The sequence below is a fragment of the Tenrec ecaudatus genome, chromosome 1 (genome assembly GCF_050624435.1).
Source record: "Tenrec ecaudatus isolate mTenEca1 chromosome 1, mTenEca1.hap1, whole genome shotgun sequence".
Taxonomy (NCBI): domain Eukaryota; kingdom Metazoa; phylum Chordata; class Mammalia; order Afrosoricida; family Tenrecidae; genus Tenrec; species Tenrec ecaudatus.
In genome coordinates this window covers 159546190-159572924 of record NC_134530.1, presented here as the reverse complement: position 1 = coordinate 159572924, position 26735 = coordinate 159546190, and the positions used below count along the sequence as shown (strand labels likewise).

The following is a 26735-nucleotide window of genomic DNA, read 5'->3' as shown; positions in this document are numbered from 1 at the left end:
TTATCACTTACCTAATATGTTTGTCATTGTGCTGTTAAAACAATGTTTATCAATATTTTAATTATAGTGTATTAACATGATAATGCATAATGTCCAATAAAAAGTTCATAGCCTTACTTTTTGAAAAATACTTTTACTTCAGGAAATACTTTTTTAATCTGAGTCTTTTAGGGTTTTTTTCAATTTAAATAAAATATTGTTCAGCATGTAGTCATGTCTTTTAATTTTTACTTAGTAGAAAACATTTAGTCACTAAATAATTTTTAGTTCATTTCAGTAGGTATAACTTTGAAAGAAAGTTACACTTCTTAGAACTTTTGAATAGTAATGTGAAATAGACTGTGCTTTTGGTGGAAACCCGGGCCCTCCTTCTAGCCTTACCCATTATTTTTTCTTTGGAAAAACAAGACTTAAAACTTGCTCTGTCTGCCTCTTGCATTTGGAGCAGCTATATTCTGATAACATACATTGTCACTGGCTTTGCCAGTAATAATCACGAGGGAATGTTAGTAAGCAGGAATGTGCCCAAAAGCATAGTAAATGTAACCCAAACGTCTACAAGCTGACCCATCCGGTTTTTCTGGAGCAGGCAATAAGGGATAAGCTTATTGTCAGAAACAATATTAAAATGTTTATTCTTTGAATTATTGCTTTAGCCCAACACATCTCACCTAATTGCCCCCAATATATACTGCTACAGTAACACACCTGCTATATTGAGGTAGACCAACAGAAGCCTGTGTAAATCGATTGCCTGTGTTAGCTCATGGGACGCTTTGATTGGCCGGTTTAATGGGGGTGGGGAACGGAGTGCTCTTTCCTCTTTTCAACTAAGGTTCCTTCATTGGATTGACCAGCTGTCAGGTTAAACCCAAACCTACCTCCGTTTGGTGGTGTTTGTCTGGATCGCAACACAATAGCCTGGGGAGAGCCTCCCCTCGTAAGCTTCGATTGGCTGGACGCAACCTTGGTGGTTTCTGATTGGCCCAATGAAGAAACACCAAGGTAGGTTGCTTAGTGATCCTAAGGAAGCTGATGTGTTATTCCTTCTCTTCATCGAAGGATCAGGAAGTTTGTGTTCTCTACGTGGCTGAGAAGTTTTTCACCCACTAGGACCAGGGTGGGGTGGGGTGGGGGACAGGTGTCCCCCTGTAAAATATAGCGCAAGCTGCAGTCTGCATCCAGCTGTAACCCAGGAGTAATATCAGGTAAGCAACGGGTAAAATACATATTCTAATGTCCAAAATAATAAATTTTAAACCTTTTTTAAAAATTTCATGGGGAGAGGAAGATTTTTGGTTTTTAAATCTATTTTGGCCATTTTTCCTTCACGTAGGATTTTGAACTAGTAAACGCCTGGGGTGAATTAATTTCTCAAAGAAAATTATTTTTTCCCCTTAAGGTTTAAAGTTTCTTGGATTGCGTAAAGAAGTATATTCTGTTCACATTGCCAGGTAGGGTTAGCGCCCTTAAGCAGTTTTCATTGCTCTCTTCCTCCTTCATTTTTCTTAACTCATTCACTCTTCTTTCTGCCAAGAATCAGATTTGAAAATTATCCTTGTATAAGTAAGACCTTTTGAAAATCACTTCACTTGTATTTCTAATTTAAGTGTTCATATGCATTTTTGAGTATACATTTTAATCAGTACATATGTATTAGTCAGTTACAACATTAAAAGACATTGTGCTAGTTGCTGTGGAGAATATGAAAACAAAGAATAAAAATCAAAAAGGATAGTTTCCGGTCCTCAAGAAGTTACAGTTGAGAGACAGCTACACCCAAATTAAGATTACATAGTAAATACTTTAAAGGAAGTAGGTATATTTACAGATCTGTGGCACTGCAGTGCAAGAAGAGAGCAGGTCTGACCATGGGCGGGTGGAATGGAGAAGGAAATGCTTGAGGAGTCTTCGAGTGGGCTTTCACCAGGCCTCGGAAGACTCGGCTGAACTTAGAGAAGATGGGAAAAGAGAGCACCCTCAGCATAAACAAGGCGCAGAGCAGAAAACAGGCATGTTTGAGGCATGGCATGACAGCAATGAATAGAATTCATTGGAACAGGAACTGCTAGGAGTTCAAATGGAGTGCATAGGCTCTCAAGTGCATTTTTCTGACCTTGGGGGAGGGGCACTATTCTTTTAAATAATTGCTCATTAAGACTTAAATATCTTCGTGGTGAGGTGTTGGACAGCTAAGCACAAGGTTTGTAGTTCAAAATCACGTGCTGCTCTGCGGAAGGCAGGTAACGCTTTCTACTCCCATGAAGAATTACCGTCTTAGGAATCCACAGGGGCCAGTTCTACGCCATCCTGTAGGGTATGTGTGGAAATTGACTTGATGGCAGCACGTGTCGGAGTATTGGTGGTCTTGGAGGATCCCTGGTTGCGCCTTGGGCTGCTAACTGCAGCAGTTCAAAACCACAAGCCTCTGCTGAAGAAAGATGATAGGACTTTCTGCTTTCTCAGAAACCCACAGGGCAGTTCTGTCCAGCCCTATCAGGTTGCTATGAGTTGGCATCAACTCCATGACAATGAGGTTAGCTTATGTATATCTTATAAGCAAATTTAGATCTAGCCAAAGTATGCCAACTTAAAAATTTATCACATACATAATTTAGTGGTTTCTTTAAAACTAGGCTATGATATAAAAGAGCAGATGCTTCCATTTTTTTAATAATTTGAAAAAGGTTTGCTAATCTTTTAACCTGGTTGTCAGTATATTTTGTTGGCAGATATATGTGTATTTTCAAGATCACTAGTTAATTCTAGAGATGCAAAGGATATCTATTGGACATGTGGAATTACTGTGATGTTCTTTTGAATGCTATTCAGTAGACTAGTGATCTCCATAAGTGAATACATGAAATAATCATAAGCATATGAGTAATGAATATTTGAAGGTGTCCTGTTTAATTTTTCTCATCCTTTTTTATTTTCCATTTTGTTTATATGTATTAAAGAATCACTGAAAAGCAATTACATATAAAGCGTTATTTATACCTTTTGGGCCTGCACACACTTTTTTCCTGTCCCAAATTTAGAGATCCATTTTGTGACAGGAGTTAACAATGGTAGGCATTCAGTCTTAGGTTGTTGGTTATGCAAAAAAATAGTAAAGAGACTTAAAGGATCATCATTTCTGGTGGGCTTTTAGAATTCTTAATTTGACCTCTTATCAGTGTTTATTATATTTTTGAAATTGTATTACAAATTGAACTTTTCTAATATTTTTATATGTATATATCTTTAGTATACATACCTGCATACAGGTAATCCTTTTACCACCCCTTCCAGAGACAGGTGAGAATGACCACTTTAACTCACCGGAACCGTCGCACTGAAGTAGTCAAGAACTCTGAAAAGAAGCTGGAAACTGAAGAAGACACTGATGGAGAGAAGCATGCAGACCTTGCAGACTCTGGAGCCTCCAAGGAGATCCGTCTCACCCTGATGGAGGAGGTGCTGCTCCTGGGACTCAAGGACAAAGAGGTGTGCCCTGTGGTTGGGTTTGCTGTACTACCTCAAAGACTCTGAAATTCTGGAATGGTTTTAGGAAGTTATCTGATAAAATATTTTTGTTAGTGCAGTATTGGAATTGGAATTGTGCCCCAGCCATCTGGGGATGGAGGAGTTTGAGGGGTGACTGATACGTAATTGGAAGGTAAATTCCAGCGTATCATTACTTGAGGTGTAATTTAATTACAGAGTTACCTCAAAGTTGGTTGTTGTTTTTTTTTTATGTGTGGTGGTGGTTTTTTTTGTTTTTGTTTTTTTTAACAATTTATTGGGGCTCATACAACTCTTATCACCATCCATACATATACATACATCAATTGTATAAAGCACATCTGTACAGTCTTTGCCCTAATCATTTTTTTCTCCTCTTTTCTTTTTTTACATTTTATTAGGGACTCATACAACTCTTATCACCATCCATTCATATACATACATCAATTGTATAAAGCACATCCATACATTCCCTGCCCCAATCATTCTCAAGGCATTTGCTCTCCACTTAAGCCCCTTGCATCAGGTCCTCCTTTTTTTTTCCCCCTCCCTCCCCTTTCCCCCCTCCCTCATGTGCCCTTGGTAATTTATACCTCGTTATTTTGTCATATCTTGCCCTATCCGGAGTCTCCCTTCCCCCCTTCTCTGCTGTCCCTCTCCCAGGGAAGAGGTCACATGTGGATCCTTGTAATCAGTTCCCCCTTTCCAACCCACTCACCCTCCACTCTCCCAGCATCGCCCCTCACACCCTTGGTCCTGAAGGTATCATCCACCCTGGATTCCCTGTGTCTCCAGCCCTCATATGTACCAGTGTACAGCCTCTGCCCTATCCAGCCCTGCAAGGTAGAATTCGGATCATGGTAGTTGGGGGGAGGAAGCATCCAGGATCTGGGGGAAAGCTGTGTTCTTCATCGGTACTACCTCACACTCTAATTAACCCATCTCCTCTCCTAAACCCCTCTATGAGGGGATCTCCATTGGCCGACACTTGGGCCTTGGGTCTCCACTCTGCACTTCCCCCTTCATTTAATATGGTATATATATATACATATATACACATACATATATACATATACACATACATACACACTCTTACATCTTTTTTTGCATGATGCCTTATACCTGGTCCCTTGGCACCTCGTGATCGCACTGGCCGGTGTGCTTCTTCCATGTGGGCTTTTTTGTTTCTGAGCTAGATGGCCGCTTGTTCACCTTCAAGCCTTTAAGACCCCAGACACTATCTCTTTTGATAGCTGGGCACCATCAGCTTTCTTCACCACATTTGCTTATGCACCCGTTTGTCTTCAGCGATCCTATCATGGAGGTGTGCAGTCAATGATATGATTTTTTGTTCTTTGATGCCTGGTAACTGATCCCTTTGGGATCACTTGATCACACAGGCTGGTGTGTTCTTCCATGTGGACTTTGTTGCTTCTGAGCTAGATGGCCGTTTGTTTATGTTCAAGCCTTTAAGACCCCAGTCACTATCTCTTTTGATAGCCGGGCACCATCAGCTTTCTTCACCACATTTACTTGTTCACCCACTTTGGCTCCAGCCGTTGTGTCAGGAGAGTGTGCATCATAGAGTTCCAATTTAATAAAAGAAGGTATTCATGCATTGAGGGAGTGTTTGAGTAGAGGCCCAAGGTCCTTCCGCCACCTTAATACTTGACCTATAAATATAGACACATAGATCTATTTCCCCATCCTCCTATATATATTTGCATGTACATGTCTTTGTCTAGACCTCCATGAATGCCCTTTGACTCCTAGCTCTTTCCTCCATCTCCCTTGACTTTCCTCCTGCCCTACTACCATGCTTCGTCGCCACCTGGGCTAGAGTATACCTCTTCTCTAAGCAACCTTACCCTTGATCATTTCCCACCAGGCCTGCCACTCCCCCTTCTCTACCATTTGGGGTCCCATGTTTTTCCCTTGTCCCTGGGTTTGTTAACACCACTTCCTTACCCCCCCTACCCCCCCACCCCAAGTCCCCCCTGAACTGTCGGTTCCTTTGTTTTTCCTCCAGAAAGTTCATCCAGCCTGTCCTATTCAGACAGACCTGTGGAGACACTAACATGCACGAAAACAAGACAGAGGAAAACAAAGCAACAGTATACAACCAGGCAACAAAACAACAAGAACAAACCACTGACAAAGAACAGAACAAAACAGTTCACAAGAGAAAAGCTTGTAGTTAGTTCAGGGATGTTTGCTGGCCCTTAGACCTCAAAGTTTTTAAAAGACATAGATGAAGATAAATTAGTGTAAAGCTTTTGTACTTAAAGTTTCTGATTTGGGAAACTGCAAGTACAAATCTTATTAAAGAAATAAAGAGGGCCCACACTTTGAAGCCTTCTTAAGTATCTGAGGAGAAAAATGTTTGTTTGGTTTTTTTTTTTAATGAAAAGCAAGGAAGAAGGTAACTCTTACACAGAATAAATGATAGGTAATTTCTTATGGCAAAAATAAGTTTTTATTCTTTTCTGTGGATCTTTAAAGTTACAAATATCTCTGAAAATGAATATTTTAATTTTAGAAAATGTTTTTAAAATTGATTTCAGCTTTTATTTTCTTTTGAAATGTTTATAGTAGAATAGTCTTGAGGTAACAACTCTTGTACTTTAACCAAATATTTTCTTGGCATTTTTACTATGGCATTTTATCCTGCATTTGAAATTTAACTTTTTATTATCTGCTTTCTAATCACTTTCTTCTGTCATAAAGACATTGAGGGTCAACTCTTACTGGCCAACTCTTCTCTCACCCACTCCCATCAAGTCACGATTGACTCATAGCGAGTGACCCCTGTGGGCTTCCGGGATTGTAGCTGTTTACAGAGTAGAAAGCCCCAGCCTTACTCCCACGGAGCTGCAGCTGACCATGCAGATCGCAACCCAGCTCAGAACCACTGCACCACCACAGCTCCTTGTCCAACTCTTATAAGCCTTTTAATGGAACTGATTCTTATTTGACACCCACCCCTCCCCTCATAACGTCTACTTCCACACTGTATTTTAAGAGTCACCTGGGGAATTCTTATTAAATTGTAGATTCTGATTCAGTACATCTGAGATAGGGAGCCCTAGTGGTGCAGTGGTTAAAGTGTTTGGCTGCTAACCAAAAGATAAGCAGTTTAAACGCACTAGCTATTCCACAAAGGAACCCTGGATTGAGCTCTAACCAGATCAGCAGTTCAAAACTGCCAACCAATCTGAAGAAGAATGATGAGGCTTTCTACTTCCACAGAGTTTCTACTCTATCTTGTAGGGTCACTGTCAGTCAAAATTGACTCAGTGGCAGTGAGTCTTGAGTTGCTCCTTTGGGGGAAAGATTTGGCAGTTTGCTCTGTAAAGATAAGAAACCTGGAAACCCTATGAGACAGTTCTACTCTGTCCTTTGGGGTCTCTATATGTTGGAATCAACAGCAGTGGGTTTGTTTGTTTGTTTGTTTGTTTTCAGTATCTAGGGTAGAAATGCCCTGGTAAATTTTAAATCATTCAAAAGACTTTGAGTCTTTTCTGGCCCTGCCATTGTGTTGGGCAGGGTTCTCTAGAGAAATGAAACTAGGACATGTATAATTCTATTTATTTGTGTGTGTGTGTGTGTGTGTGTATGGATACACACACACACACACAGTGAGGAGTATAACATCTGATTAGTCCACACAGCAGTACAGAGGGTTCAGTTCAATTCACTTCTGTGAAACAAATAATATACTGGAAGTTCTTCAACTCACTTGGGCTGCTGGGTCCAAGGTCAAGGAAGCAGACATCAGAGTCCTCCTCAGGGCAAGGCAAGCAGTATCTGCCCACAGGCAGCAGGCAGCAGGGTGGGCCATCAACAGTCTTAGGGGGTTTAGCAAAGTAGGCCTGGATGGAATATAGAATGCAAGTAGTGCAAGGCGACCGAATCTACTAGCCTTGAGTTCATGTAATGTACCCACCAGCAGCTTGGCAAAACAGGCCTCCAAAGAGCTTCAAGCAATAGCTACATGATGCATGGATTGGCCTGGCCCACAGGTTGAGGCAGAGAACTACCTCCAGCAGCAGGACGCAGTCGCTCATCACCAGGGTTGGGGGAGGGGGGCACACCATGGACCCTGCAGAGCCATTATCTCTTTGTCCTCCAATCAAACTGCAACCTGATTAATCCCACATGTTCCTATTGGCCAGGTTGGCACAATAAACCTACCTATCACAGCCATCAAGTCCATTCTGCCTCATAAAGACCCTTTATCACGTTTCTCAGACTAAATATTTATGGGGACAGACAGCCTCATCTTCCTTCCTCAGAGCAGCTGGTGGGTTTGAATGCCAACCTTGTGGTTAGCAACTCAGTGCCTAACTCACAGAGCCACCATGCCATTAAAGAAAAGTTAAATAAGAATTGTATGCACCTATTTACACTTACCTACAAATCTGACTTAGAAAATATACTTAGGAATGGATCCTGTTCATACCCAAGGACTGCCTATATAAAAATAAATATAATGTTTGAAACAGCCTGCTCCCTTTACAAGGACATTTTTACAAAACCCAAGCCCGCTGCCACTGAGTGGATTCTGACTCATTGACCCTATAGGACATAGTAGAACTGCCCCTGTTGGTTTTCAAAACTATAACTTTCTCATCTTTCTTTTGAGGGACGGTTGGTGGTTTTCAACTGCTGACTTTGCAGTTAGCAGCCCAATATGTAACCACTATGCTGCCAGAGCTCCTGGAAGGAAGTCTTTAGTAAATATAAAAACAAGATATATTTATTGCTGGCAATAGTTTAGAAAATATTTAAATTAAAATGTTACTTTATATATATATAAATACTAATTTTGTCTTTGGTAAGTGACCTTAACTAGACATTAATTGCTTATATAAACCAAAAAACAAGCTTACTACTATCAAGTTGACTCCAACTCACATTGACCCTATAGGATAGAGGAGAACTGCCTATATGGTTTCTGAGACTGAACTCTTTCCTAAGTAGAAAGCCTGATCTTTCTCCCTTGAAGTACCTGCTGGTTTTGAACTGCTGACCTTGTAGTTAACAGCCCAACATGTAACTCACTACGTTTTACCAGGGTTTCTAAAAAACTATATACATCTATCAGTATATTTTATCTTCTTTTCTACATAGTTTGTTCAACTTGAGAAGACCCTTTTTTCCTAGACTTTTTATTTTACTTTCTTTTTTCATATCACATTTTCAACTTCATCACAACTTCCAAGACCTGTTACAGCTTATGTATTATTAACTAATCTTAGAGACATGCCCATATGTACTTTGGTCAAGACATAGCTGTATTAAAAAATATTTCCCAGAAGTATATTTTCCTTTTTGCCAAGAAGGTTGAAGTTCTGGTTTGTAAAAGATGAATACTCATAAATGAAAAAGAAAAACCAAATGTCAGAATAGAAGATTGAGTATAAAAACTTGTTTTGTCCATGATATTCACGATCACTGAAGACAAAGCAGTTGGTGCATAAGCAAATGTGGTGAGGAAAGCTGATGGAATCTGGCTATCAAAAGATATATCATCTACTCTAGGATCTTAAAGACTTGAAGGCAAACAAGCAGCCATGTAGCTCAGAAGCAATAAAGCCTACATGGAAGAAGCACACCAGCCTGTGTGACCACAAGGTGTCAAAGGGATCAGTTATCAGGCATCAAAGAACAAAAAATCATATTGTGTGCTCACCTTCCTGACACAATTGCTGAAGACAAATGGGTATATAAACAAATGTGGTGAACAAAGCTGATGGTGCCCAGCTATCAAAAGATATAGCATCTGGGGGGGTCTTAAAGGCTTGAAAGTAAACAAGTGGCCATCTAGTTCAGAAGTAACAAAGCCCACATGGAAGAAGCACACCAGCCTGTGTGATCATGAGGTGTCAAAGTGATCAAATATCAGGCATTGAAAAAAAAAATCAAATCATTGTGAATGAGGGGGAAGTGCAGATTGGGGACGCAAGACCCATCTGTAGGCAACTGGACATCCCTTTACAGAAGGGTCATGGAGAGGAGACGAGCCAATCAGGGTGCAGAGTAGCAATGATGAAACATACAACTTTCCTCTACCTCCTGAATGCTTCCTCTACCCCTACTATCATGATCCCAATTCTACCCTACAAATCTGGCTAGACCAGAGGATGTACAATGGTACAGATAGGTACTGGGAACACAGGGAATCTAGGACAGATGATCCCTTCAGGACCAGCGGTGAGAGTGGCGATACTGGGAGGGTGGAGGTAGAGTGGGGTGGAACGGGGGAACCAATTACATGGATCTACATATAACCTCCTCCTCCACCCTTATATGGATATCTACATATATTCTATATATGTAGATTACAATGATTTACATATAACAACAGAAAAGTGGGTGATGGGAGACGTCGGACAATATAAGATATGACAAAATAATAATAATTTATAAATTATACAGGGTTCATGAGGGAGGAGCAAACGGGAGGATAAGGGGAAAAATGAGCTGATACCAAGGGCTCAAGCAGAAAGCAAATGTTTTGAGAATGATGATGGCAACAAATGTACAAATACGCTTGACAAAATGGAAATAAGAAAAAAAAGAAAATGTATGAACAATTTATTACTTTAAAAAATACCTTTGGGAGAGGGGAACGGGGAGGGAGGGGGGAAAGAGGACTTGATACAAAGGGCTTAAGTGGAGAGCAAATGCTTTGAAAATTATGAGGGCAAAGAATGTACAGATGTGCTATATACAATTGATGTATGTATGTATTGTGATCAGAGTTGTATGAGCCCCCAATAAAATGTTTTAAAATTTTTTGAAAAAGTTCAAAAAAAAAACCAAACCTTTACTGGGGCCTGTTACATCTCTTATCACAATCCATACATTCCTCCAGTGAGTCAAGCACATTTGTACATATGCCACCACCATCATTCTCAATGCATTCTCTTACCACTTGAGCCCCTGATATCAGCTCCCCATTTCTTCCCCCTCCCTCCCCTGCCCGCCCTCCCTCATGAACCCTTGATAAGTTAGAGATTATTTTGTCCATATCTTACATTGTCCTCCATTACCCCTTACCTACTTTTCCATTATTTGTCCCCCTGGGAGGGGGTTCTAGGTTGATCCTTGTGATCAAGTTCCCCTTTCGCACCCACTCTCTCCTATGTGTTATGGGCTCTTGTCTCAGCAGTGTGCATGCTCTGGTCTAATCTGATTTGTTAGGTAGAATTGAGGTCATGCTAGAGAACTAGTTTACCAAAGAACTAGAGGAAAGTTGGGTGTTTCATCAGTGCTATACTGCACCGTGACTGGCTCATCTCTTCCCTGTGACCCCTCTGTGAAGGAATGTTCAATTGTCTACAGATGGACATTGGGTCTCCACTCCATCCCATCCCCATTCATCTTTGGTATGGTTTTATTCTGGGTCTTAGATGCCTGATAACTGATCCCATCGACACCTCATGATTACACAGGCTGGTGTGCTTCTTCCATGTGAGCTTTGTTGCTTCTGAGCTAGGTGGCCACTTGTTTTATCTTTTAGCCTTTAAGACCATAGATGCTATATCATTTGATAGCTGGGCACCATCAGCTTTCTTCACCACATTTGCTTATGCTCCCATATGAACAATTTATTACTTATCATTGCTACTTATTCACTTTAAAATAATGAACTTTTGAGGTAAAAATTGTAGCTTCAAAAAAAATGTAGCGGCATATAGTTACATGTTGGGGTTTTTAATTGTGATAATAGGTAAGAAACTTAAATGTCTCCCAAAAAGATGAAACTCAGAATGCAAAAACTTTTCATGAATAAGGTAGTTTTAGAACATTCATGAAAAAATTGTATTTATGAACAATGGAATGTTTCCACAAATGTTAACACCACCTTGTATTTCAATTTTATTAGGATTATTTTCAACTTTAGAATATCTGCTTAGCAGAATAGAAATGTGTGCTCTTCCTTTAAAACCTCCATACAGTACTGTTTTGAATGGGGTTTGGATATTAGAGATGTACCACCACTGTGTGTTCTGATATTTGACTACACTAATTATGTTATATATGGCAATTAAATCTTTGCCATTTAAATAATCCTTTGTTTCATGAGGGTAAGAGGAGGTGGAGGGAAGGGCCTGTTACAAGGTTGGATATTGCCCATCGCCCCCAGGGGGATGAATAGCAGTAATATGGGTGAAGGGAAACCATGAACAGTGTAAGACACGAAATAACAATAAACTTATTTAATTGATTAAGGAGTCACAAGGGTGGGAGGGTGGAGAAAAGAGAGGAGCTGATATCAAGGGCTCAAGTAGAAAGAAAGCATTTTGGAGATGTTGATGACAACATATGTACAAGTGTGCTTAATACAGTTGAATGATGGATTGTCATAAGATTTGTAAGAGCCCCCCCCCACTAAAATGATTACTAAATAAAATAAAATAATAATACTCCTTTGTTAATAAAAATAATACCGTTGAGGTTTCGCTAGTCATAAGAGCCTTAAACTGCAGGATTTGAAATTGTAAAGGTTCATACATACATGTTATTTTTCCTTTTTTGTTTTACTAAAAAAGTTTGTAAATATAGTATGTACTGTTGACAAATAGAGAAAAATATAATGGGCAATGATAGAGGCAGAGAAAGATAGAAACCTCACTTCCCAGAAATACCCATAATAACATTATTGGCTACTACTGGACTTATTTTTTAATATCTAAAAATGCCTTTTTTTAATTATAAATAATTCAGACACAAAAATGCATAATACCATTGTATACTTACAGCCTTGGAGACCCATGGAGGTAGTTCTGCTCTGCCCTATAAGCTCACTATGAGTCAGAATCAACACAGTGGCAGTGAATTGTATGCTATTTTCTGTTTTGTTTTATTTTATTTGGTTTGGTTTTAACCAGTACAAAATGGATATAATTCTTTTATCTTCAGTGTTGCTTCTCAGACATGCTGGCAGGCATATCTCTCTGGTCCGCAGCCTGCCAGCCATGTGGTCCTCTGACCTCTACAGGACAGCCCACTTACTGCTATGCTTCACTGTCTTGGTCTGCTCCCCTGCTCTGTTTCATGGTCTTGGTGTTACAACCTCTCTGCCTCCACCACTTCAGGCAGGGATCTTGCATGTGCACTGCTGGTGGCTTTTCATCATCCCCCGTGGTCATGGGATTTCCTGTTCTTGACTCTGAGATGGCTCACTCTTACTCAGTAGAATGGAAGATCTGGTTATCACCCCCCAAGTTAAAGTCCTCTACACCGTATTTACCTGCTCCCATCCATTCATTGGATAGGAGTTACAGAGATTATGAATAAAAGATCCATATTAAGCAATTTAACTTCACCACAGTATGATAGATGCCACATGGAAATCTCCAAGGAACCAGGAAGCAGGAATTAAAGAGATAGGAACCTTTCTCCAGAACTGACATAGACAAAAAGCTTTCCCCTAAGTTAGAACTCTGAATCTGAACTTTTAAAATGTGAGAAGGAGTCCTGGTAGTGTAGTGGACTGCTAACCACAAAGTCAGCAGTTTGAGCCCGCCAGCTGCTCCAGGGGAGAAATGAAGCCGCCTACTGTCTAGAAAACCCACAGGGGCAAGTTCTACTCTAGAGCAGCGGTTCGCAACCTGTGGGTCTCAACCCCTTTGGGGGTTGAATGACCCTTTCACAGGGGTCACCCGATTCATAACAGTAGCAAAATTACAGTGATGAAGTAGCAACAAAAACCATGTTATATGGTTGGGGTCCCCACAACATGAGGAACTGTATTAGAGGGTGGCGGCAGGAGGCACGTTTAGAACTACTGCTCTAGAGTCACTATAAGGATCAACTTAATGGCAGTGAGTTGAGTTTAGAAACTGAGAAAACAAACATCTGTTTTTAAAAGCCCTCTATGGGATTTAGGTTGTAGTAGGATCAGATAACTAACACACAAGTTTTAGGTTAAGGGGATTCAGGGGACATCGAATGCTATTTTCTGTACTTTGTTCTGAGCTCATACAGTGTGATGAGGAAGGCATATGCAGGCTCCTGAAGGGGAAGGGTGGAGAGGAAGGGGGATAAAGGGAATCTGATATCATGGAGTCCAAGAAGAAAATGTTTTGAAACTGACTATGGTAGCAATTTCACAATATGCTTGATATGATTGAACTGTGGAATATTATGATATCAGTAAGTGCTCCCAATAAAATGATTTTTAATTAATTAATTTAAAAGGTAAAAAAATAATAAAGTGGATCAATCTTAGGGTGCTTGCTGCAAGGTCAATGCCTTTCAGAGTATACTTTCTCTTTATTTTTCTCTTTTTCTAGGGTTACACATCTTTCTGGAATGACTGCATCTCATCTGGGCTACGAGGGGGCATCTTGATAGAGCTGGCCATGCGAGGACGAATCTGTTTGGAACCCCCCACCATGCGTAAGAAGAGACTACTGGACAGAAAGGTACAGCATCCTCTATAACACTAGTTTACTTCTGGAAGACTAAAAATAATCCATTGTTATTATTTGGAAGAATAAAATAGTTGAGATATGAGACAATCAAATATCACTGTTTCTGTTGTCCCATTGTCTAAACCAAACCTGTTGCCATCAAGTAGACTCTCACTCTGCAATGCTGTCAGACATCGTAGAACTGCCTCATATGGTTTCCAAAGCACAGCGCCACCCCTTACTTTCATGGAGAAAGCTGGTAGGTTTGAACTGTCAATCTTTTGGTTAGCAACCACGTGCTTAACCACTGTGCCACCAGGGCTCATTGTCCCAGTGCCTAGACAACTATAACTATCTTAGAGCAAAGAGAGGAATCCAAGTTGGTGACTCTGCTTCTCCTGAAGGGGTTCTCTGATTCCTTGCTGGGTCAGCCCAGCGCTGGATCCTGGAGCCGCCCCAGCATGACTCCCTCTAGCCTTGAATGGGACTCCGAGTCCCAGAGTTCCAAGTAACTTTCCCTTCTCCCTGACGCTAGGGTGGCTTGAGGACTCAGAAGCTTGGGCCAGGCTCCCTTTGCCCAAGCTCCATTCGCCCTTAGGTCTATCCCTTTCAGGATGCCCACTGGGGGTCCCCAACCTCTACTGTGCGGGCGAAATGCCCCTAGGACACATTATGAGGCTGGATCTGTAAAAAATGCCCCTGACTGCACAAAATGTCAGCTTCTGCTACCTGGACAACTTCCTGGGCAAGGTGGTGGGTGACTGCGTCCTACAGAGTGTCAAACAGCTGTCCTGCAATGGGGCTCTGCAGGACAGCCAGCTGGTGGGTTCCACACTGAAGTCCCCAGGCGGCACCTGCAGGGCAACCAGAGCACATGATCAGGGGCAATGAGCTTCCTCCTGCCCCTCATCGACAGGCTGATCCTACACTGTGGAAGCCGGCTGGGTAAATACTATGTCAAGAAGAGGTCCAGGGCCAACTGGACAGCCCCTTACTGAAGGGTCAGGGGAGGAGATGAGCCAGTCATGGTACAGTCTTGCAATGATAAAACATGCAACTTTCTTCTAATTCCTAAATGCTTCTTCCCCCACCCCACCCCCACTATCATGATCCCAATTCTACCTTACAAATCCAGCTAGACCAGAGGATGGACACCTAGTACCAGATAGGAACTGGAAACACAGGGACTCCAGGACAGATTAGAGGGTGGGGGTAGAAAGAGGGAACCAATATAAGGGTCTACATAGAACCTCCTCCCTGGGGGATGGACAACAGAAAAGTGGGTGAAGGGAGACGTTGACAATGTAAGATATGACAAAGTAATAATAATTTATAAATTATCAAAGATTCACAAGAGAGGGGGAGAGGAGAAGGAGGGGAAAAATGAGCTGCTACCAAGGGCTGAGGTAGAAAGCAAATGTTTTGAGAATGATGATGGCAACAAATGTACAAATGTGCGTGACACAATGGATGGATGTATGGATTGTGATAAGAGTTGTATGAGCCCCCAATAAAATGATTTTAAAAAAGAAATAAAGAAGAGGTCCAAGGCAGTGGTGGCTTGCTATCCAGGCAGTGAAACAGGTTATGTCTGCTATGTTAGACAGGGTTCTCTAAAGAAACAAAACCTGAATGCTAATAACTTATACAGGTAGATAACATAAGAAATAAACAGTTAATTAAATTATAAAGCAGTACAAATGACTCAGTGCAACTCACTCCCGTGAGACAGTTGTCCTTCAAGTCTTGAGGTAGTCCTCTGTGGAACAATTCAGGCTGTCCGGGCACAGGCAGCAAACAGCCAGGCAGGTCACCAACAGTCAGCCAGATGACAGGGTCCAACAGTCCCCAGCTCAAGAGATGTAAATTCCAAATGTGTGGTGAAGCAGGTGTTGAAGGAAACTCAAATTAACAGCAACACAGTCCACAGTTAGGTGTCCCACTGGTAGTGTAGTTTGCAAATTGAGGCACAGAACAAGCAAGGCAGCCACACACTGGTCCGAAGATCAAAAAGCAAGAGACAAGAAAGGCGAGGCTCACCGAGCCATTTATCTTGCCGCCCTTCCATTAATCCCACGTGTTTATCGGGCAGGTTGGCACAACAAACTAACTATCTCATTTGCCATGTGGACAACCCCAACGGTGATGGCTGCTGTATCACCTGCATTTACTATCTGAACAAGAAATGGGATGCCAAGCTGCACGGTGGGATCCTACAGATATTTCCAGAAGGAAAATATTTCATAGTTGGTGTGGAGCCCATTTTTGACAGACTCCTGGTCAGACCGCCGGAACCCACATGAAGTTCAGCCTTTCTATGTAACGAGATACGCTAGGACGGTTGCGTACTTTGATGCTGAAGAAAGGGCAGAAGCCCAAAAGTTCAAGAACTTTACTAGGACAGCTGAATCTGCCCTTCCTGAAGACTGACTGGTGCTCTGAAATCCGCCGACATCATTGATTTTAGTGATGGCTCCTGACGGCCTCTTTCGTAACTCAGTGATGAGAACCTCTCCCTGCTGCTGGAATGCCTCCCACAGCTCACACTCCTGTCTTGTGTGTGGTACTTTGTGTCTTCTTGCCAAGACTTCATTGACCTTCAGACACTGTCTTTGCTAACTCCAGAAATAACCTGCAGACAACTTGCTGATAGATTTTGGTATCACTGGCTGTCAAGATGCGAGCATAACAGCACAGGGGAAATGTTGGATCTTACTTGCACTTTATGTACACTTTCGGATTTGAAAAGAAGAGATTAGCCAAAGGAGAAAAAAAAGATGACTTATGCCACAGAGAGGCCTCGATGAAGCCTCAACAACAGGAAGAAACAGAAATTTGTGCCATCTGAACAGTTTCCAGGTTAACACTCCTCCAGGGCTGTTAGGGTTTCTGGATATTGATCACAGCCTAGGGACAGTATTTCCAGGAGAAAGGGCTGCTGTCATAGTCATCGACCTTGAATTGTCCTATAGGGTGGTCACTCCTCTTTCCTTATCCTGCAGCCTGGACTTTCTGCCTCTGGCCATTTTGCTGAGAATGGACTTTGCTAGGAAAAAAACCCAATTCATTCATCTTGTTTTCATTTTCTTTTCTGGAAATCTTGAGCCTAAAAGCTAGCCATTCATTGCTTGGGTTGCCTTTTTGTTCATGGAATTTGAATTTAAATCAAAGGGGAAAAAACAACTCCTTGGTAGTTTTAGGGCCAACTTCTGATAATGGTGTTAAAAACCTTGTCTAGTGATATACATTAAACATGTGTGTATCTTGAACAATAAAAATAAGAGAGTTCTTGCTTTTATTCATGCAGAAAAGTTACTTTTGAAATGCTGTTAAATATTTGTCCTAATGTACTTGACACAATGGATGGACGGATGGATTGTGATAAAAGCATCATTGCATTTCCTGTAACACTTAACTACTAAGATTTTTATTTGAATATGTTAACTTAGCCACAGCCCTTGTTTCTTCTATCTTGAAAGGTACTGGTAAAGACAGACAGCCCCACAGGTGACATCTTACTGGATGAAACACTCAGACACATTAAAGCAACTGAACCCAATGAAACTGTTCCAACATGGATAGAATTGCTCACTGGTAAGATGATTCAAAATGTATTCCATGCTTTATTGTTTTGAACTTAACCTTAATGTCAGGAAAAGAATAGAGAAGTGAAGGATGCTGAGTAAGAGTCATACAGTCTGTCTTTTAACTGCACTATAGGGTCGCTGTGAATCAGTCAACTTGACAGCCATTTATTTAATGAGCGAGCAAAAGAAAAAGCACAGGTTAATAACTAAAGCTTTCCATTGGCTGATTTTAAGATTGGAGATTGCCAGGCATTTTTTCTTAGTGTGTTTTAGAGAGCTCTGCTGAAGCTTGTCCACCATGGGTACCCTGCTGACATTTGACATAGCAATGTATAGCTTCTGGGATCATAGCAATAAGTCAGCCCCTGCCAGACAGGTGGAAATGGAGGCACTGAGGCACAGATGGGGCAGTCACTGGACAGTGTTTCATTCTGTTATGCATCAGCTCACCAAATGCCATGTATTACACAGTCTTAAGTTTGAAACATTTTCATCACTGCAAAAAGAAACCAGGTACCCATTACTCTAATTTTCCCCTAGCCTTCCTCTTTGGATGCAGGCAATTTTTTAAAACAATTTATTAGGGGCTCATACAACTCATCACAATCCATACATACACATACATCAATTGTGTAAAGCACATCTGCACATTCCCTGCCCCAATCATTCTCAAAGCATTTGCTCTCCACTTAAGCTCTTTACATCAGGTCCTCTTTTTTTTTTTTTTTTTTGGATGCAGGCAATTTTTAGTGTACTTTTTTTTCCTGTAGATTTTCCTGTTCTGGATATTTCATATAAATGGGACCATATAATGCATAGTCTTTAATGTCTGACTTCTTTCATTTAGCATAATATTTTCATCTCTTACATCATGTATCAGTATTTTATTCCTTTTTAAAACTTTTTTGGTAATTCTGACAAAAGTATCAAACTTATGGCATACAATTTTAGTGAAAATTTTCCAGAGGGCACCTTAAAGACACAGTCAGTGTCACCTTCTAGAACAGTTGGCTTGGTGTTTGTTCTAAATTGAAATTCTTATTGGATAGATTCACATTTTGTTGTAAGAGATAATACACTAGGGCCTACTTCTAGTATTTTTGTCTTCACATAATCATCATGCTAGATTTTAAACTTCTTGAAAACACAAACTACTTTGCAAAATGGCTGCATCATTTTACATTCCCATTAGCAGTATATAACTTTCTCTTAATCCTCATCTATACTTGCTATTGCTAATTTTTTTAGCCATCTTGCTTGTGGTAGTTACATAATCTGTTGTCAATTTGAGACTTAAGAATGAAGGGGTGGAGTTTAGCCTGTCAATTAGGTCTCAGCTTGATGACCTCATTTGGAGGCACTAAGGAGATTACCTTTTTGGAGGTGGGACACATGCTCACTCCCTGTGAGGCATGCTTGCTGACAAGACTCATGGAACTACGCTAGAGCCAGGAGCTGAAGGAGCCACATGGAGACCCCTGCCAGTGCTGAGATGCCTCTACTATCACTGGATCCACAAGACTTCCCACCCACTGGCCTGTGATCTTCCTGCACTCGGCATCATTGCATGTGCTTCATGAGTCTAAAGAAGAACGTATAGATTGCTCTCAGACTGATGTAGGCTAAGATTGGACTTAGGGACTTGATGTGGACTGGGCTGGGATGTTTTCTCAATATTCAGTTGGTCTTGTACATAAAGCTTTTTCTTTTTCCTTTTTGAAAGCTCTTTCTTAGACACATATGAGTGCCTATGAATTTGCTTCTCTAGTCCACCTGGACTAACACACTGCTTCTGTCAGGTGCTATCATGTCAGCTCCAACTCATAGCAACTTTAAGTATAACAGAATGAAATGTTGCCCGGTCCCGCACCATCCTCACAAGCCCATGATTGCAGTCACTCTGTCAGTCCATCTTCTTGGCCGGGGTCCTCGAACTATGGCCTGCAAGCCACATGCAGCCTGCTGAGGACATTTATCCATCCCGCTGGGTGTTTTTGCCCTGTTTTGTTTTTTTACTTCAAAATAAGATATGTGCAGTGTGCATAGGAATTTGTTCATAGTTTTGGGTTGTTTTTTTTTTAAACTACAGTCTGGCCCTCCAACGGTCTCAGGGACAGTGAACTGGCCCCCTGTTTAAAAAGTTTGAGGGCCCCTGTAATCTTGAGGGCCTCCTTTTTTGCTCGCTCACGACTTTGCCAAGTATAATATCTCTCTCCAGCAGTTGGCCCCTCCTGATGACACATTCAATCGAATAAGAAAGTTAGCCATTCTAATGGGCAGAAAATGATATGTCATTGTGGTTTTGATTTGCATTTTCCTAAGGACTAATAACATCGATTCCTGTATATACCATACAGCAAATCTCACTTGTATAAGTTATCGTTTATGCTGTTGAAAAAAGCAGTAGCAATGAGTAAATAATCAGTCTTGAAAAATTCTGTCATGCAGTTGCCTTGTTTGTTTGATCAATTTTAGACCTCAAGAGTTGGTAAAAATTTTTATCTGTGATATTAGTGATGTACAAAATTCAATAATAGTCATATTAACTCATCTTTCTTATAGGAATATGGATATTAACCTACCACTGGCAGTGTTTTACTTCAGGATAGATCTTGAAGTGTTGTTTTTAACAATTAATATGATATAATTCCTGTTCAGTTTGTAATTCTTGCCATAGTAGACCATATGATGTGTGATTTTGAATGAGCAGTACCAGTTGATTTTTTTATGCATTCCATTTCTTTTGGACAATTTTAAATCTTCCTAAATTCTTTCTTCAGATATTTCATATTCTGATTATTAATTGATGTTTATAGCTGTTTATCCTCAATTTGAGTAGTGAAAATGAAAGTTCAGCAAACTTTACTCCATTCATATTGTGAAGATTGGCACTGCTTTCTGCAGGCAGTTCTTCCCCAGCTATATTTTGAGAACCTTCTAGTCTGATGGACTATCTTATAGCACTCTAGCAGACCATGATCCACTTCTATTCATAAGATTTTCACTGGCCAATTATTTCAGAAGTAAAGTGTCAGGTGTCCTTCTTCCTAGTCTGCCTTACTCTGGAAGCGTTGCTGATCTGTGGTCACCATGGACCCTGCTCTTATGTGAAATTCATGAGTTGTGTCTCTCAGCACGACAGCATTGCACGAGCCACCACTTATGCCTCTCTGGCAGATGAAGTCAGTAGAGAAGCTCACAATCACCAGTCAGAACAAGACCAGGGACCAACTTCAGAACATCAATTGCTCGTGTGTAAGTTCGAGTTGAAGCTGAAGAAAATTAAAATAAGTCCGTGCTAGCCAAAGCACAAGCTTCCTTGGGTATACCCACTTGAATTCAGAGACCACCTCAGGAATAGATTTGAAACACTAATGACCAAAGACCAGTAAGTTGTGTGAGACCTCAAGGATGTCATACCGGGAAAAAAGAAGAAGCCATTACAAAGATAGGAAAGAAAGAAATGACCAAAAATGGATATCAGAGGAGGCTTTACAATTTTACTTATGAATACAGAGTAGCTCAAGCTAATGAGGAGGTCTGGCAGCATAGTGGATTATACATTGGGCTGCTAACTTCAAGGTCAGCAGTTCAAAACCACTATTTGCTCTGAGGGAGAAAGACGAGATTTTCTACTCCCATAAAGAGTTACAGTCTTGGAAACCCACAGCGACAATTCTGCCCTATCCTATAGGGTTACTGTAATATGGCATTGACTCTATGGTATTGAGTTTGGTTGGGTTTCATTTTAAAGCCAATAAAAAAATAATGATGTAAAAGAGCTAAACAGAAGATTTCAGAGATTGTCTCAAGAAGACAGAGTGAAGTAGTAATGAAATATGCAAAGACCTGGAGTTAGAAAATAAAGATTGAAGAACATGCTGAACATTTCTTAAACTGAAAAAAATTAAAGAAAAATTCAAGCCTCCAGTTGTAATATTGTAGGATTCTATAAGTAAAATATTGAACTATGTAAGAAGCATAAAAAATAGAAGAATGCATTGAGTTACAGTATCAGAAATCATTGGTCAATGTTCAACCATTTCAGGAGGTAGCATATGACCAAGAGCCAATGATATTGAAAGAGGAAGTCTGAGCTACACTGAAGGCATTGGGGGTGGAGGGAAGACCCCAGAATACCAATTAAGATGCTTCAACAAATGGATACATGATGGAAGCACTCACTCAGCTATGGCTACATCCTTAGGAGATAGCTTCCTGACTCATTGGCTTTAATTCTACTCCTTTGCCTTTTCAATGCAGTATCTGTTATTAAAATCTTAGTCCTAAGTATCTGGGGTTTTATGGGGCTAATAATTTTGCATTTGTCAGTTTGTTTTTAGAGTGTTTGCCTTTATTCTCCTAAAGTTTTATCTGTGTTTTTCTTAATTTTGTCATCAGCTTTCTTGATCTATTAATCCCTTGAAGGTACCTAAGTTTCCTTCTTTTGAATTCCTTATCAAGTTCCACTGAGTTTTCTTCCTCAAGATGGGTTTTTTCTGACTCTACAGTTTAGTCACTTTGTTGAGTCACTGTCTTGTTTCTTAAGGTACCTTGGTAGGTTATGAGTTGAACTGATACCTACAAGGTCAATAGTTTGAGCCCACTACCCACTCTGAAAGATGAAACTTTCTGCTCCCATAAATATTTACAGCCTCTCTGACCTATAGGGTCACTATGAGTCAGAATCAAGAAAGATGTTAGAAGGCATGCTAATAATTATGAGATTATTTAGTGAGTTTGGTTGATTTGGTTTCTTGGACTGAAATTGTCTTACTTTTGCTGAGACATTATGGTGCTATTATATTTGCATTTAAGTGATTATATGTTGGTGTGTCCTTAGGCTCTCATCGTCTGTCTTATGATAGATGTGACAGATGTTGGGAATGTGTGCATAGTTCTCTGTTCTTGCGGTTCATGTAGCATAGTTGAGCTTCTTTTAGATGCTGTCTATTGTTGATCAGTGGTATTATTGATCTATTATTGATCACTGGTACTGGAGCAGCTGGTGACCCTCAACCACTAGGTTAAAAAAGAGGTGCGATTTAGCTGAGCACTGTGGGTATGCTAACTGCTTCTTGCTGGGTGGGAGGGACGAGAGATAAAGAGAGAAAACCAATACAAGAACTCCAAAAAACTAAATTAATAAAATCTACGAAGGAAAGAAAAAGACCAGCTAACAAGAAGAAAAAGGAAATAACTGAAAAATAAAATAAAACATAAGGAAAGAGAAACAAATAAAACCGAGGGAAGAGTTAAAGAAAAATAACTAAACAAAGGAAGAGAAACTAAAGCAACAACAAAAAAAGGAATACAGAGAAAGAAAAAACAAAACAAAAGAAAATTGGTGGTGGTGTTGGGGGTGGGGGTGGAGCATGTCCCCTGGCTTGGGTCATACTCTGCTGGCCAAGGAGGTGAAAAGCATTCAAGGTACCCAGTCCCAAAGGAAAAGGAGTCCTGGGAGTAAAGGCAGTTTATGAGTTGGAGGTCTGCTGCTTGAAACCCTAGCTGCACGGGAGGGAAAATGGAGGCTTTCTCTTCTATAAAGACTTACAAAATCCTAGAAGGGACAGTTCTACTCTGTCTTCTAGGGTCATTATGAGTGTAGTTGACCCAGTATCAGTAAGGATTTTTAGTTTGGCTCTAGATGGAGTTCCTGCCACCCTAAAAGGTCCTTGGGGTTAGTTCTGGGAGGAATTTATGCTGGCTCAGGGTGACTGGATTTAGATGACCTGGTTGCAGAGTTGATGTCAGCTTTTTGGATGACTGGGGTTAGGATACCTGGCGAAGATAAGGATGAAGGCAGGCCACCCTTCTGACAGTGGATGTTCTTTCTGCTGGATGGTGGAGACAGAAAGCACACACCTCCACACTTGGGGAGTATTAATACAACTGGTGCCCAACTTACAAGGATGCTTCTCTGGCCTTAGGTAGAGCAGGACCTAAGTAAGTAGGTGTCACCACCTGCCAAGTGGATGAAGGTAAGGTTGGCCATGGTTCTGATCACCAGGAAGCTATGAGGAAATGAGGAAGAACACACTTTTCTGTTTGCCAGCCACTGTCTAGGTGCACTTGTGCTCTACTGAATGAGCTATCCAGGTCGCTGTCCCAAGCAAACAGTGTGTACAGAAGTTCAAGATGCCAGTCGACACTTCACCCATTATATTTTTTCTTCTTGTCCGACTTTTGTTCCGCTTCTTCTCCGAGTTAGTGCTCAGTTCACTTCTCTTCCCTTTCCTCTGAAGCTTGGGTCCAGGCGTGTGCTGTAGCATTTGTTTTTCCTGCCTTTGTTGTAGAAGATCTGGGTGGGTAGTGGGTCTACCTAGTCCACTATTTTCCTAAAAGTCCCCATTCTCTGCCTTTTGCTTGGGTTATTTATAATCCATTCATATTTAATGTCATTGATTAAATTTACATATGCCATTTTGTTATTTGTTTCCTATATCAGTATTTTTTTTTTACTCCCCTTAGTCCCTTATTGCCTTCTTTTGTTGTAAGGAGATATTTCCTAGTGTAACGTTTTGAATCCTTTACAATCTTTAAATTAATTTTATTATTTTCTTAGTGGTTGCACTATGGCTTACAAGTATATATTCTAGCTTATCAAAACCTACTTAAAATTTACACTAAATTTCATTGCAGTCAAACTTTATTCCTATGTAACAACTTCTTTTCCTTTTTTTGTGTTAATATTGTTATACATATTACACCAAGAATGCATAAGTTCTGCCAGTTTCTGCCCCATTATGTTTTGTGTTGGGTGAGGAATGGAAAGAGAAGTCCCTATAGGGGGAGTGGAAGTGTAAAACTACTTACACCACCATCTTGTTGGTGCTTCTTACCTGTGATTTTATTTTTAATTCAGGCCATCTAGGAGTTCCCCTTTGATTCAGCCAGTGTTTGGTCAAAGGTTATGCTTAAGCCCTATTAAATTGTAATTTCCACCCTTTGTTGATGGATCTGTGGGTGGCTTAGGGAGGTCTTTCAAATCTCTCCTAACCCTTCCCTGTTTTGATTGCTCCTAGTACAACTTAGTGCATTCACATAGTCTTTTCAACCCCAGAATTGGCTGTGATCCCAGGAGGGCTTTTCATGGATTTATCTTTCTCTAGTTCTCTCTATAAACTTCGAAGCTGCTTTACCATTTGGCTTGTTGCTACCAGTATCATGAAGCTACTGGCACCCTCTTAATTATCCTCTTAAGATCTCATATGTTGGGGTTTGGAGGCTTCCCCACATCCCAAACATCTTATTGTGGTGTGGGCAAAGGTTTACAGAGCAAATTGGTTTTTTTTAAATTCTTAAACATTGTTGCTTCATGATGTTAGTTGCAATCCCCTTAATATAATATCGCTCGCTCTCCCCCGCTTCCTCCCTGGATTCTTTGTTTCCATTCATCCTTCTGAGCAGAGATGTCCTTTAGGTAATCATATGATTGATTGTTCTGATGAATCTTCCCCACCCCCCGCAGATATTACAGTTCACTTTATGGGCCTGGTTAATTTGCCTGAGAAGTAATCCCCATATGTGGGTTCAGTTCCAGGTGTGAATAATGGCTAAGCCCCTGAGTATTAGGGCTTCTATCAGACCAGTACGTCTGGTCTTTTTCATGATTTTGAATTTTGTTCTACATTTTCTCCCAGTCTATCCAGAACCTTCTATTGTGATTCTGATCAGAGTAGTCAGTAGTGGTAGCTGGATATCACTGTAGTTCCTTCTGGTAACAGGATAATAGAGTCTATGGTAGTCTCCAAATTTGTAATACTTTGAAGCATGCAACTCTCCAAAGTCCTCTTAGACAGAAATTGGAGCTCCTCATCTTTCAGGTTCGCTTCCCTTCCTGGGCAGAAATCTTGGGCACTGCACAGGAGCTGGGACAGGATGTTGACATGTGTCTTTTTGAATGGGAGCTAGAAGGAAGGAAGGCACACCTTTATTGTTTTCACTTGCCCCTTCCAGTGTGGGAAGTGAGCCTCTAAAAGTAAGCTGCAATGGGGACAATCGAGTCTCCACCATCCTTGGCCTGCAATGCCTGAGGTAGTATTCAGATCCTACCAATAAAGGACTGCAGCCTCAGTCCTCTCTGCTGTACCCACCCAGAAGAGACTTTCATTAGTACACAGCAGAAACATTCAGGAGACACTGGAACCTGAAAGAGAACTCCAAGAAAATATAAGAATCACTAACCGTACCAGAGAAAATCTGTGTAAGTTAAGAGAAATAAAGGCTATAAACTAGCAATATGGAATTCCCTCATAAAACTTTTTGGACTTACTTTAGGGTGAACTCTGACTGGGTTGAAAACTGGACTATAAAACCAGCCATATCCTTTGCCATCTAGTTGATTCCGACTCACAGCAACCGTACAGGATGGAGGAGCATTGCTCGCTGTCTTGATCTTTATGGGAGCAGACAACCTCCTCTTTCTCCCATAGAGATGTCTACTTCTGGCATTACAGTTTACAGCTTGAATTGAGGAGTGGATGGAGACGAGTCTTTTTAAAAATTCAACCATTCAAGTTCCAAATAACTAACTAATGTATGTTTTCACTTTCTCACTATCTGTTCATGATGGTCTATTTCTTTTTCCCTACAGGTGAGACCTGGAACCCTTTCAAATTACAATACCAGCTGAGGAATGTACGAGAGCGAATTGCAAAGAACCTAGTAGAGAAGGGTATTCTAACTACTGAGAAGCAGAATTTTCTTCTGTTTGATATGACTACCCATCCTGTAACCAACACAACGGAAAAGCAGCGACTAGTGAAAAAATTGCAAGATAGTGTTCTAGAACGGTGGGTGAATGACCCTCAGCGAATGAACAGGCGGACACTGGCACTTCTGGTGCTAGCCCACTCCTCTGACGTGCTCGAGAATGTCTTCTCCTCGCTGACAGATGACAAGTATGATGTGGCAATGAATCGAGCCAAGGACCTGGTAGAATTGGACCCTGAAGTGGAGGGGACAAAGCACAGTGCCACAGAGATGATCTGGGCTGTGCTGGCAGCCTTCAATAAGTCCTAGAGCTAGCGGGTGGGTTTCTCCTTTTCCCTGCTGGCTGGTGACTATCGGAGACCCCGTCGCTGAGTTTTGTGTAATGAGATGTTTTTGCATCAACATTTTTACCTTCTCTTGAATCAGATTTAATGATTTGAGGCAAGGACAACATCAGGGCTTCTTGTGACAGTGACAATTCTAAGTAGACTTTTGTTTT

The 26735-nt window shown here is 40.9% G+C and overlaps 1 protein-coding gene and 1 pseudogene across 2 annotated transcripts; both read left to right on the top strand.

The window, feature by feature from the left end:
* Positions 1-1066: 1066 nt before the first annotated feature.
* Positions 1067-26735, top strand: GOLPH3L (golgi phosphoprotein 3 like). Of its 2 annotated transcripts, XM_075561384.1 has the most exons (6): positions 1117-1208; positions 1403-1454; positions 3295-3489; positions 13815-13946; positions 17414-17528; positions 26118-26735. In XM_075561384.1, exons 3-6 carry the CDS (start codon positions 3307-3309, stop codon positions 26543-26545), a joined length of 858 nt encoding a protein of 285 aa, XP_075417499.1. In that variant the 5' UTR covers positions 1117-1208; positions 1403-1454; positions 3295-3306; the 3' UTR covers positions 26546-26735. The 2 variants fall into 2 exon arrangements, with proteins under 2 accessions (XP_075417506.1, XP_075417499.1); XM_075561391.1 differs by lacking the exon at positions 1403-1454 and having other exon boundaries at positions 1067-1208; positions 3297-3489.
* Positions 14589-16951, top strand: LOC142437041 (prolyl hydroxylase EGLN3-like; annotated as a pseudogene).

Coding starts and splice junctions, on each gene's coding strand:
- GOLPH3L (XM_075561391.1), top strand. CDS start 3,307: ATGACCACTTTAACTCACCGGAACCGTCGCACTGAAGTAGTCAAGAAC. Junction 3,490..13,814: donor TGGGACTCAAGGACAAAGAG/GTGTGCCCTGTG, acceptor CTCTTTTTCTAG/GGTTACACATCTTTCTGGAA. Junction 13,947..17,413: donor AGAGACTACTGGACAGAAAG/GTACAGCATCCT, acceptor CTATCTTGAAAG/GTACTGGTAAAGACAGACAG.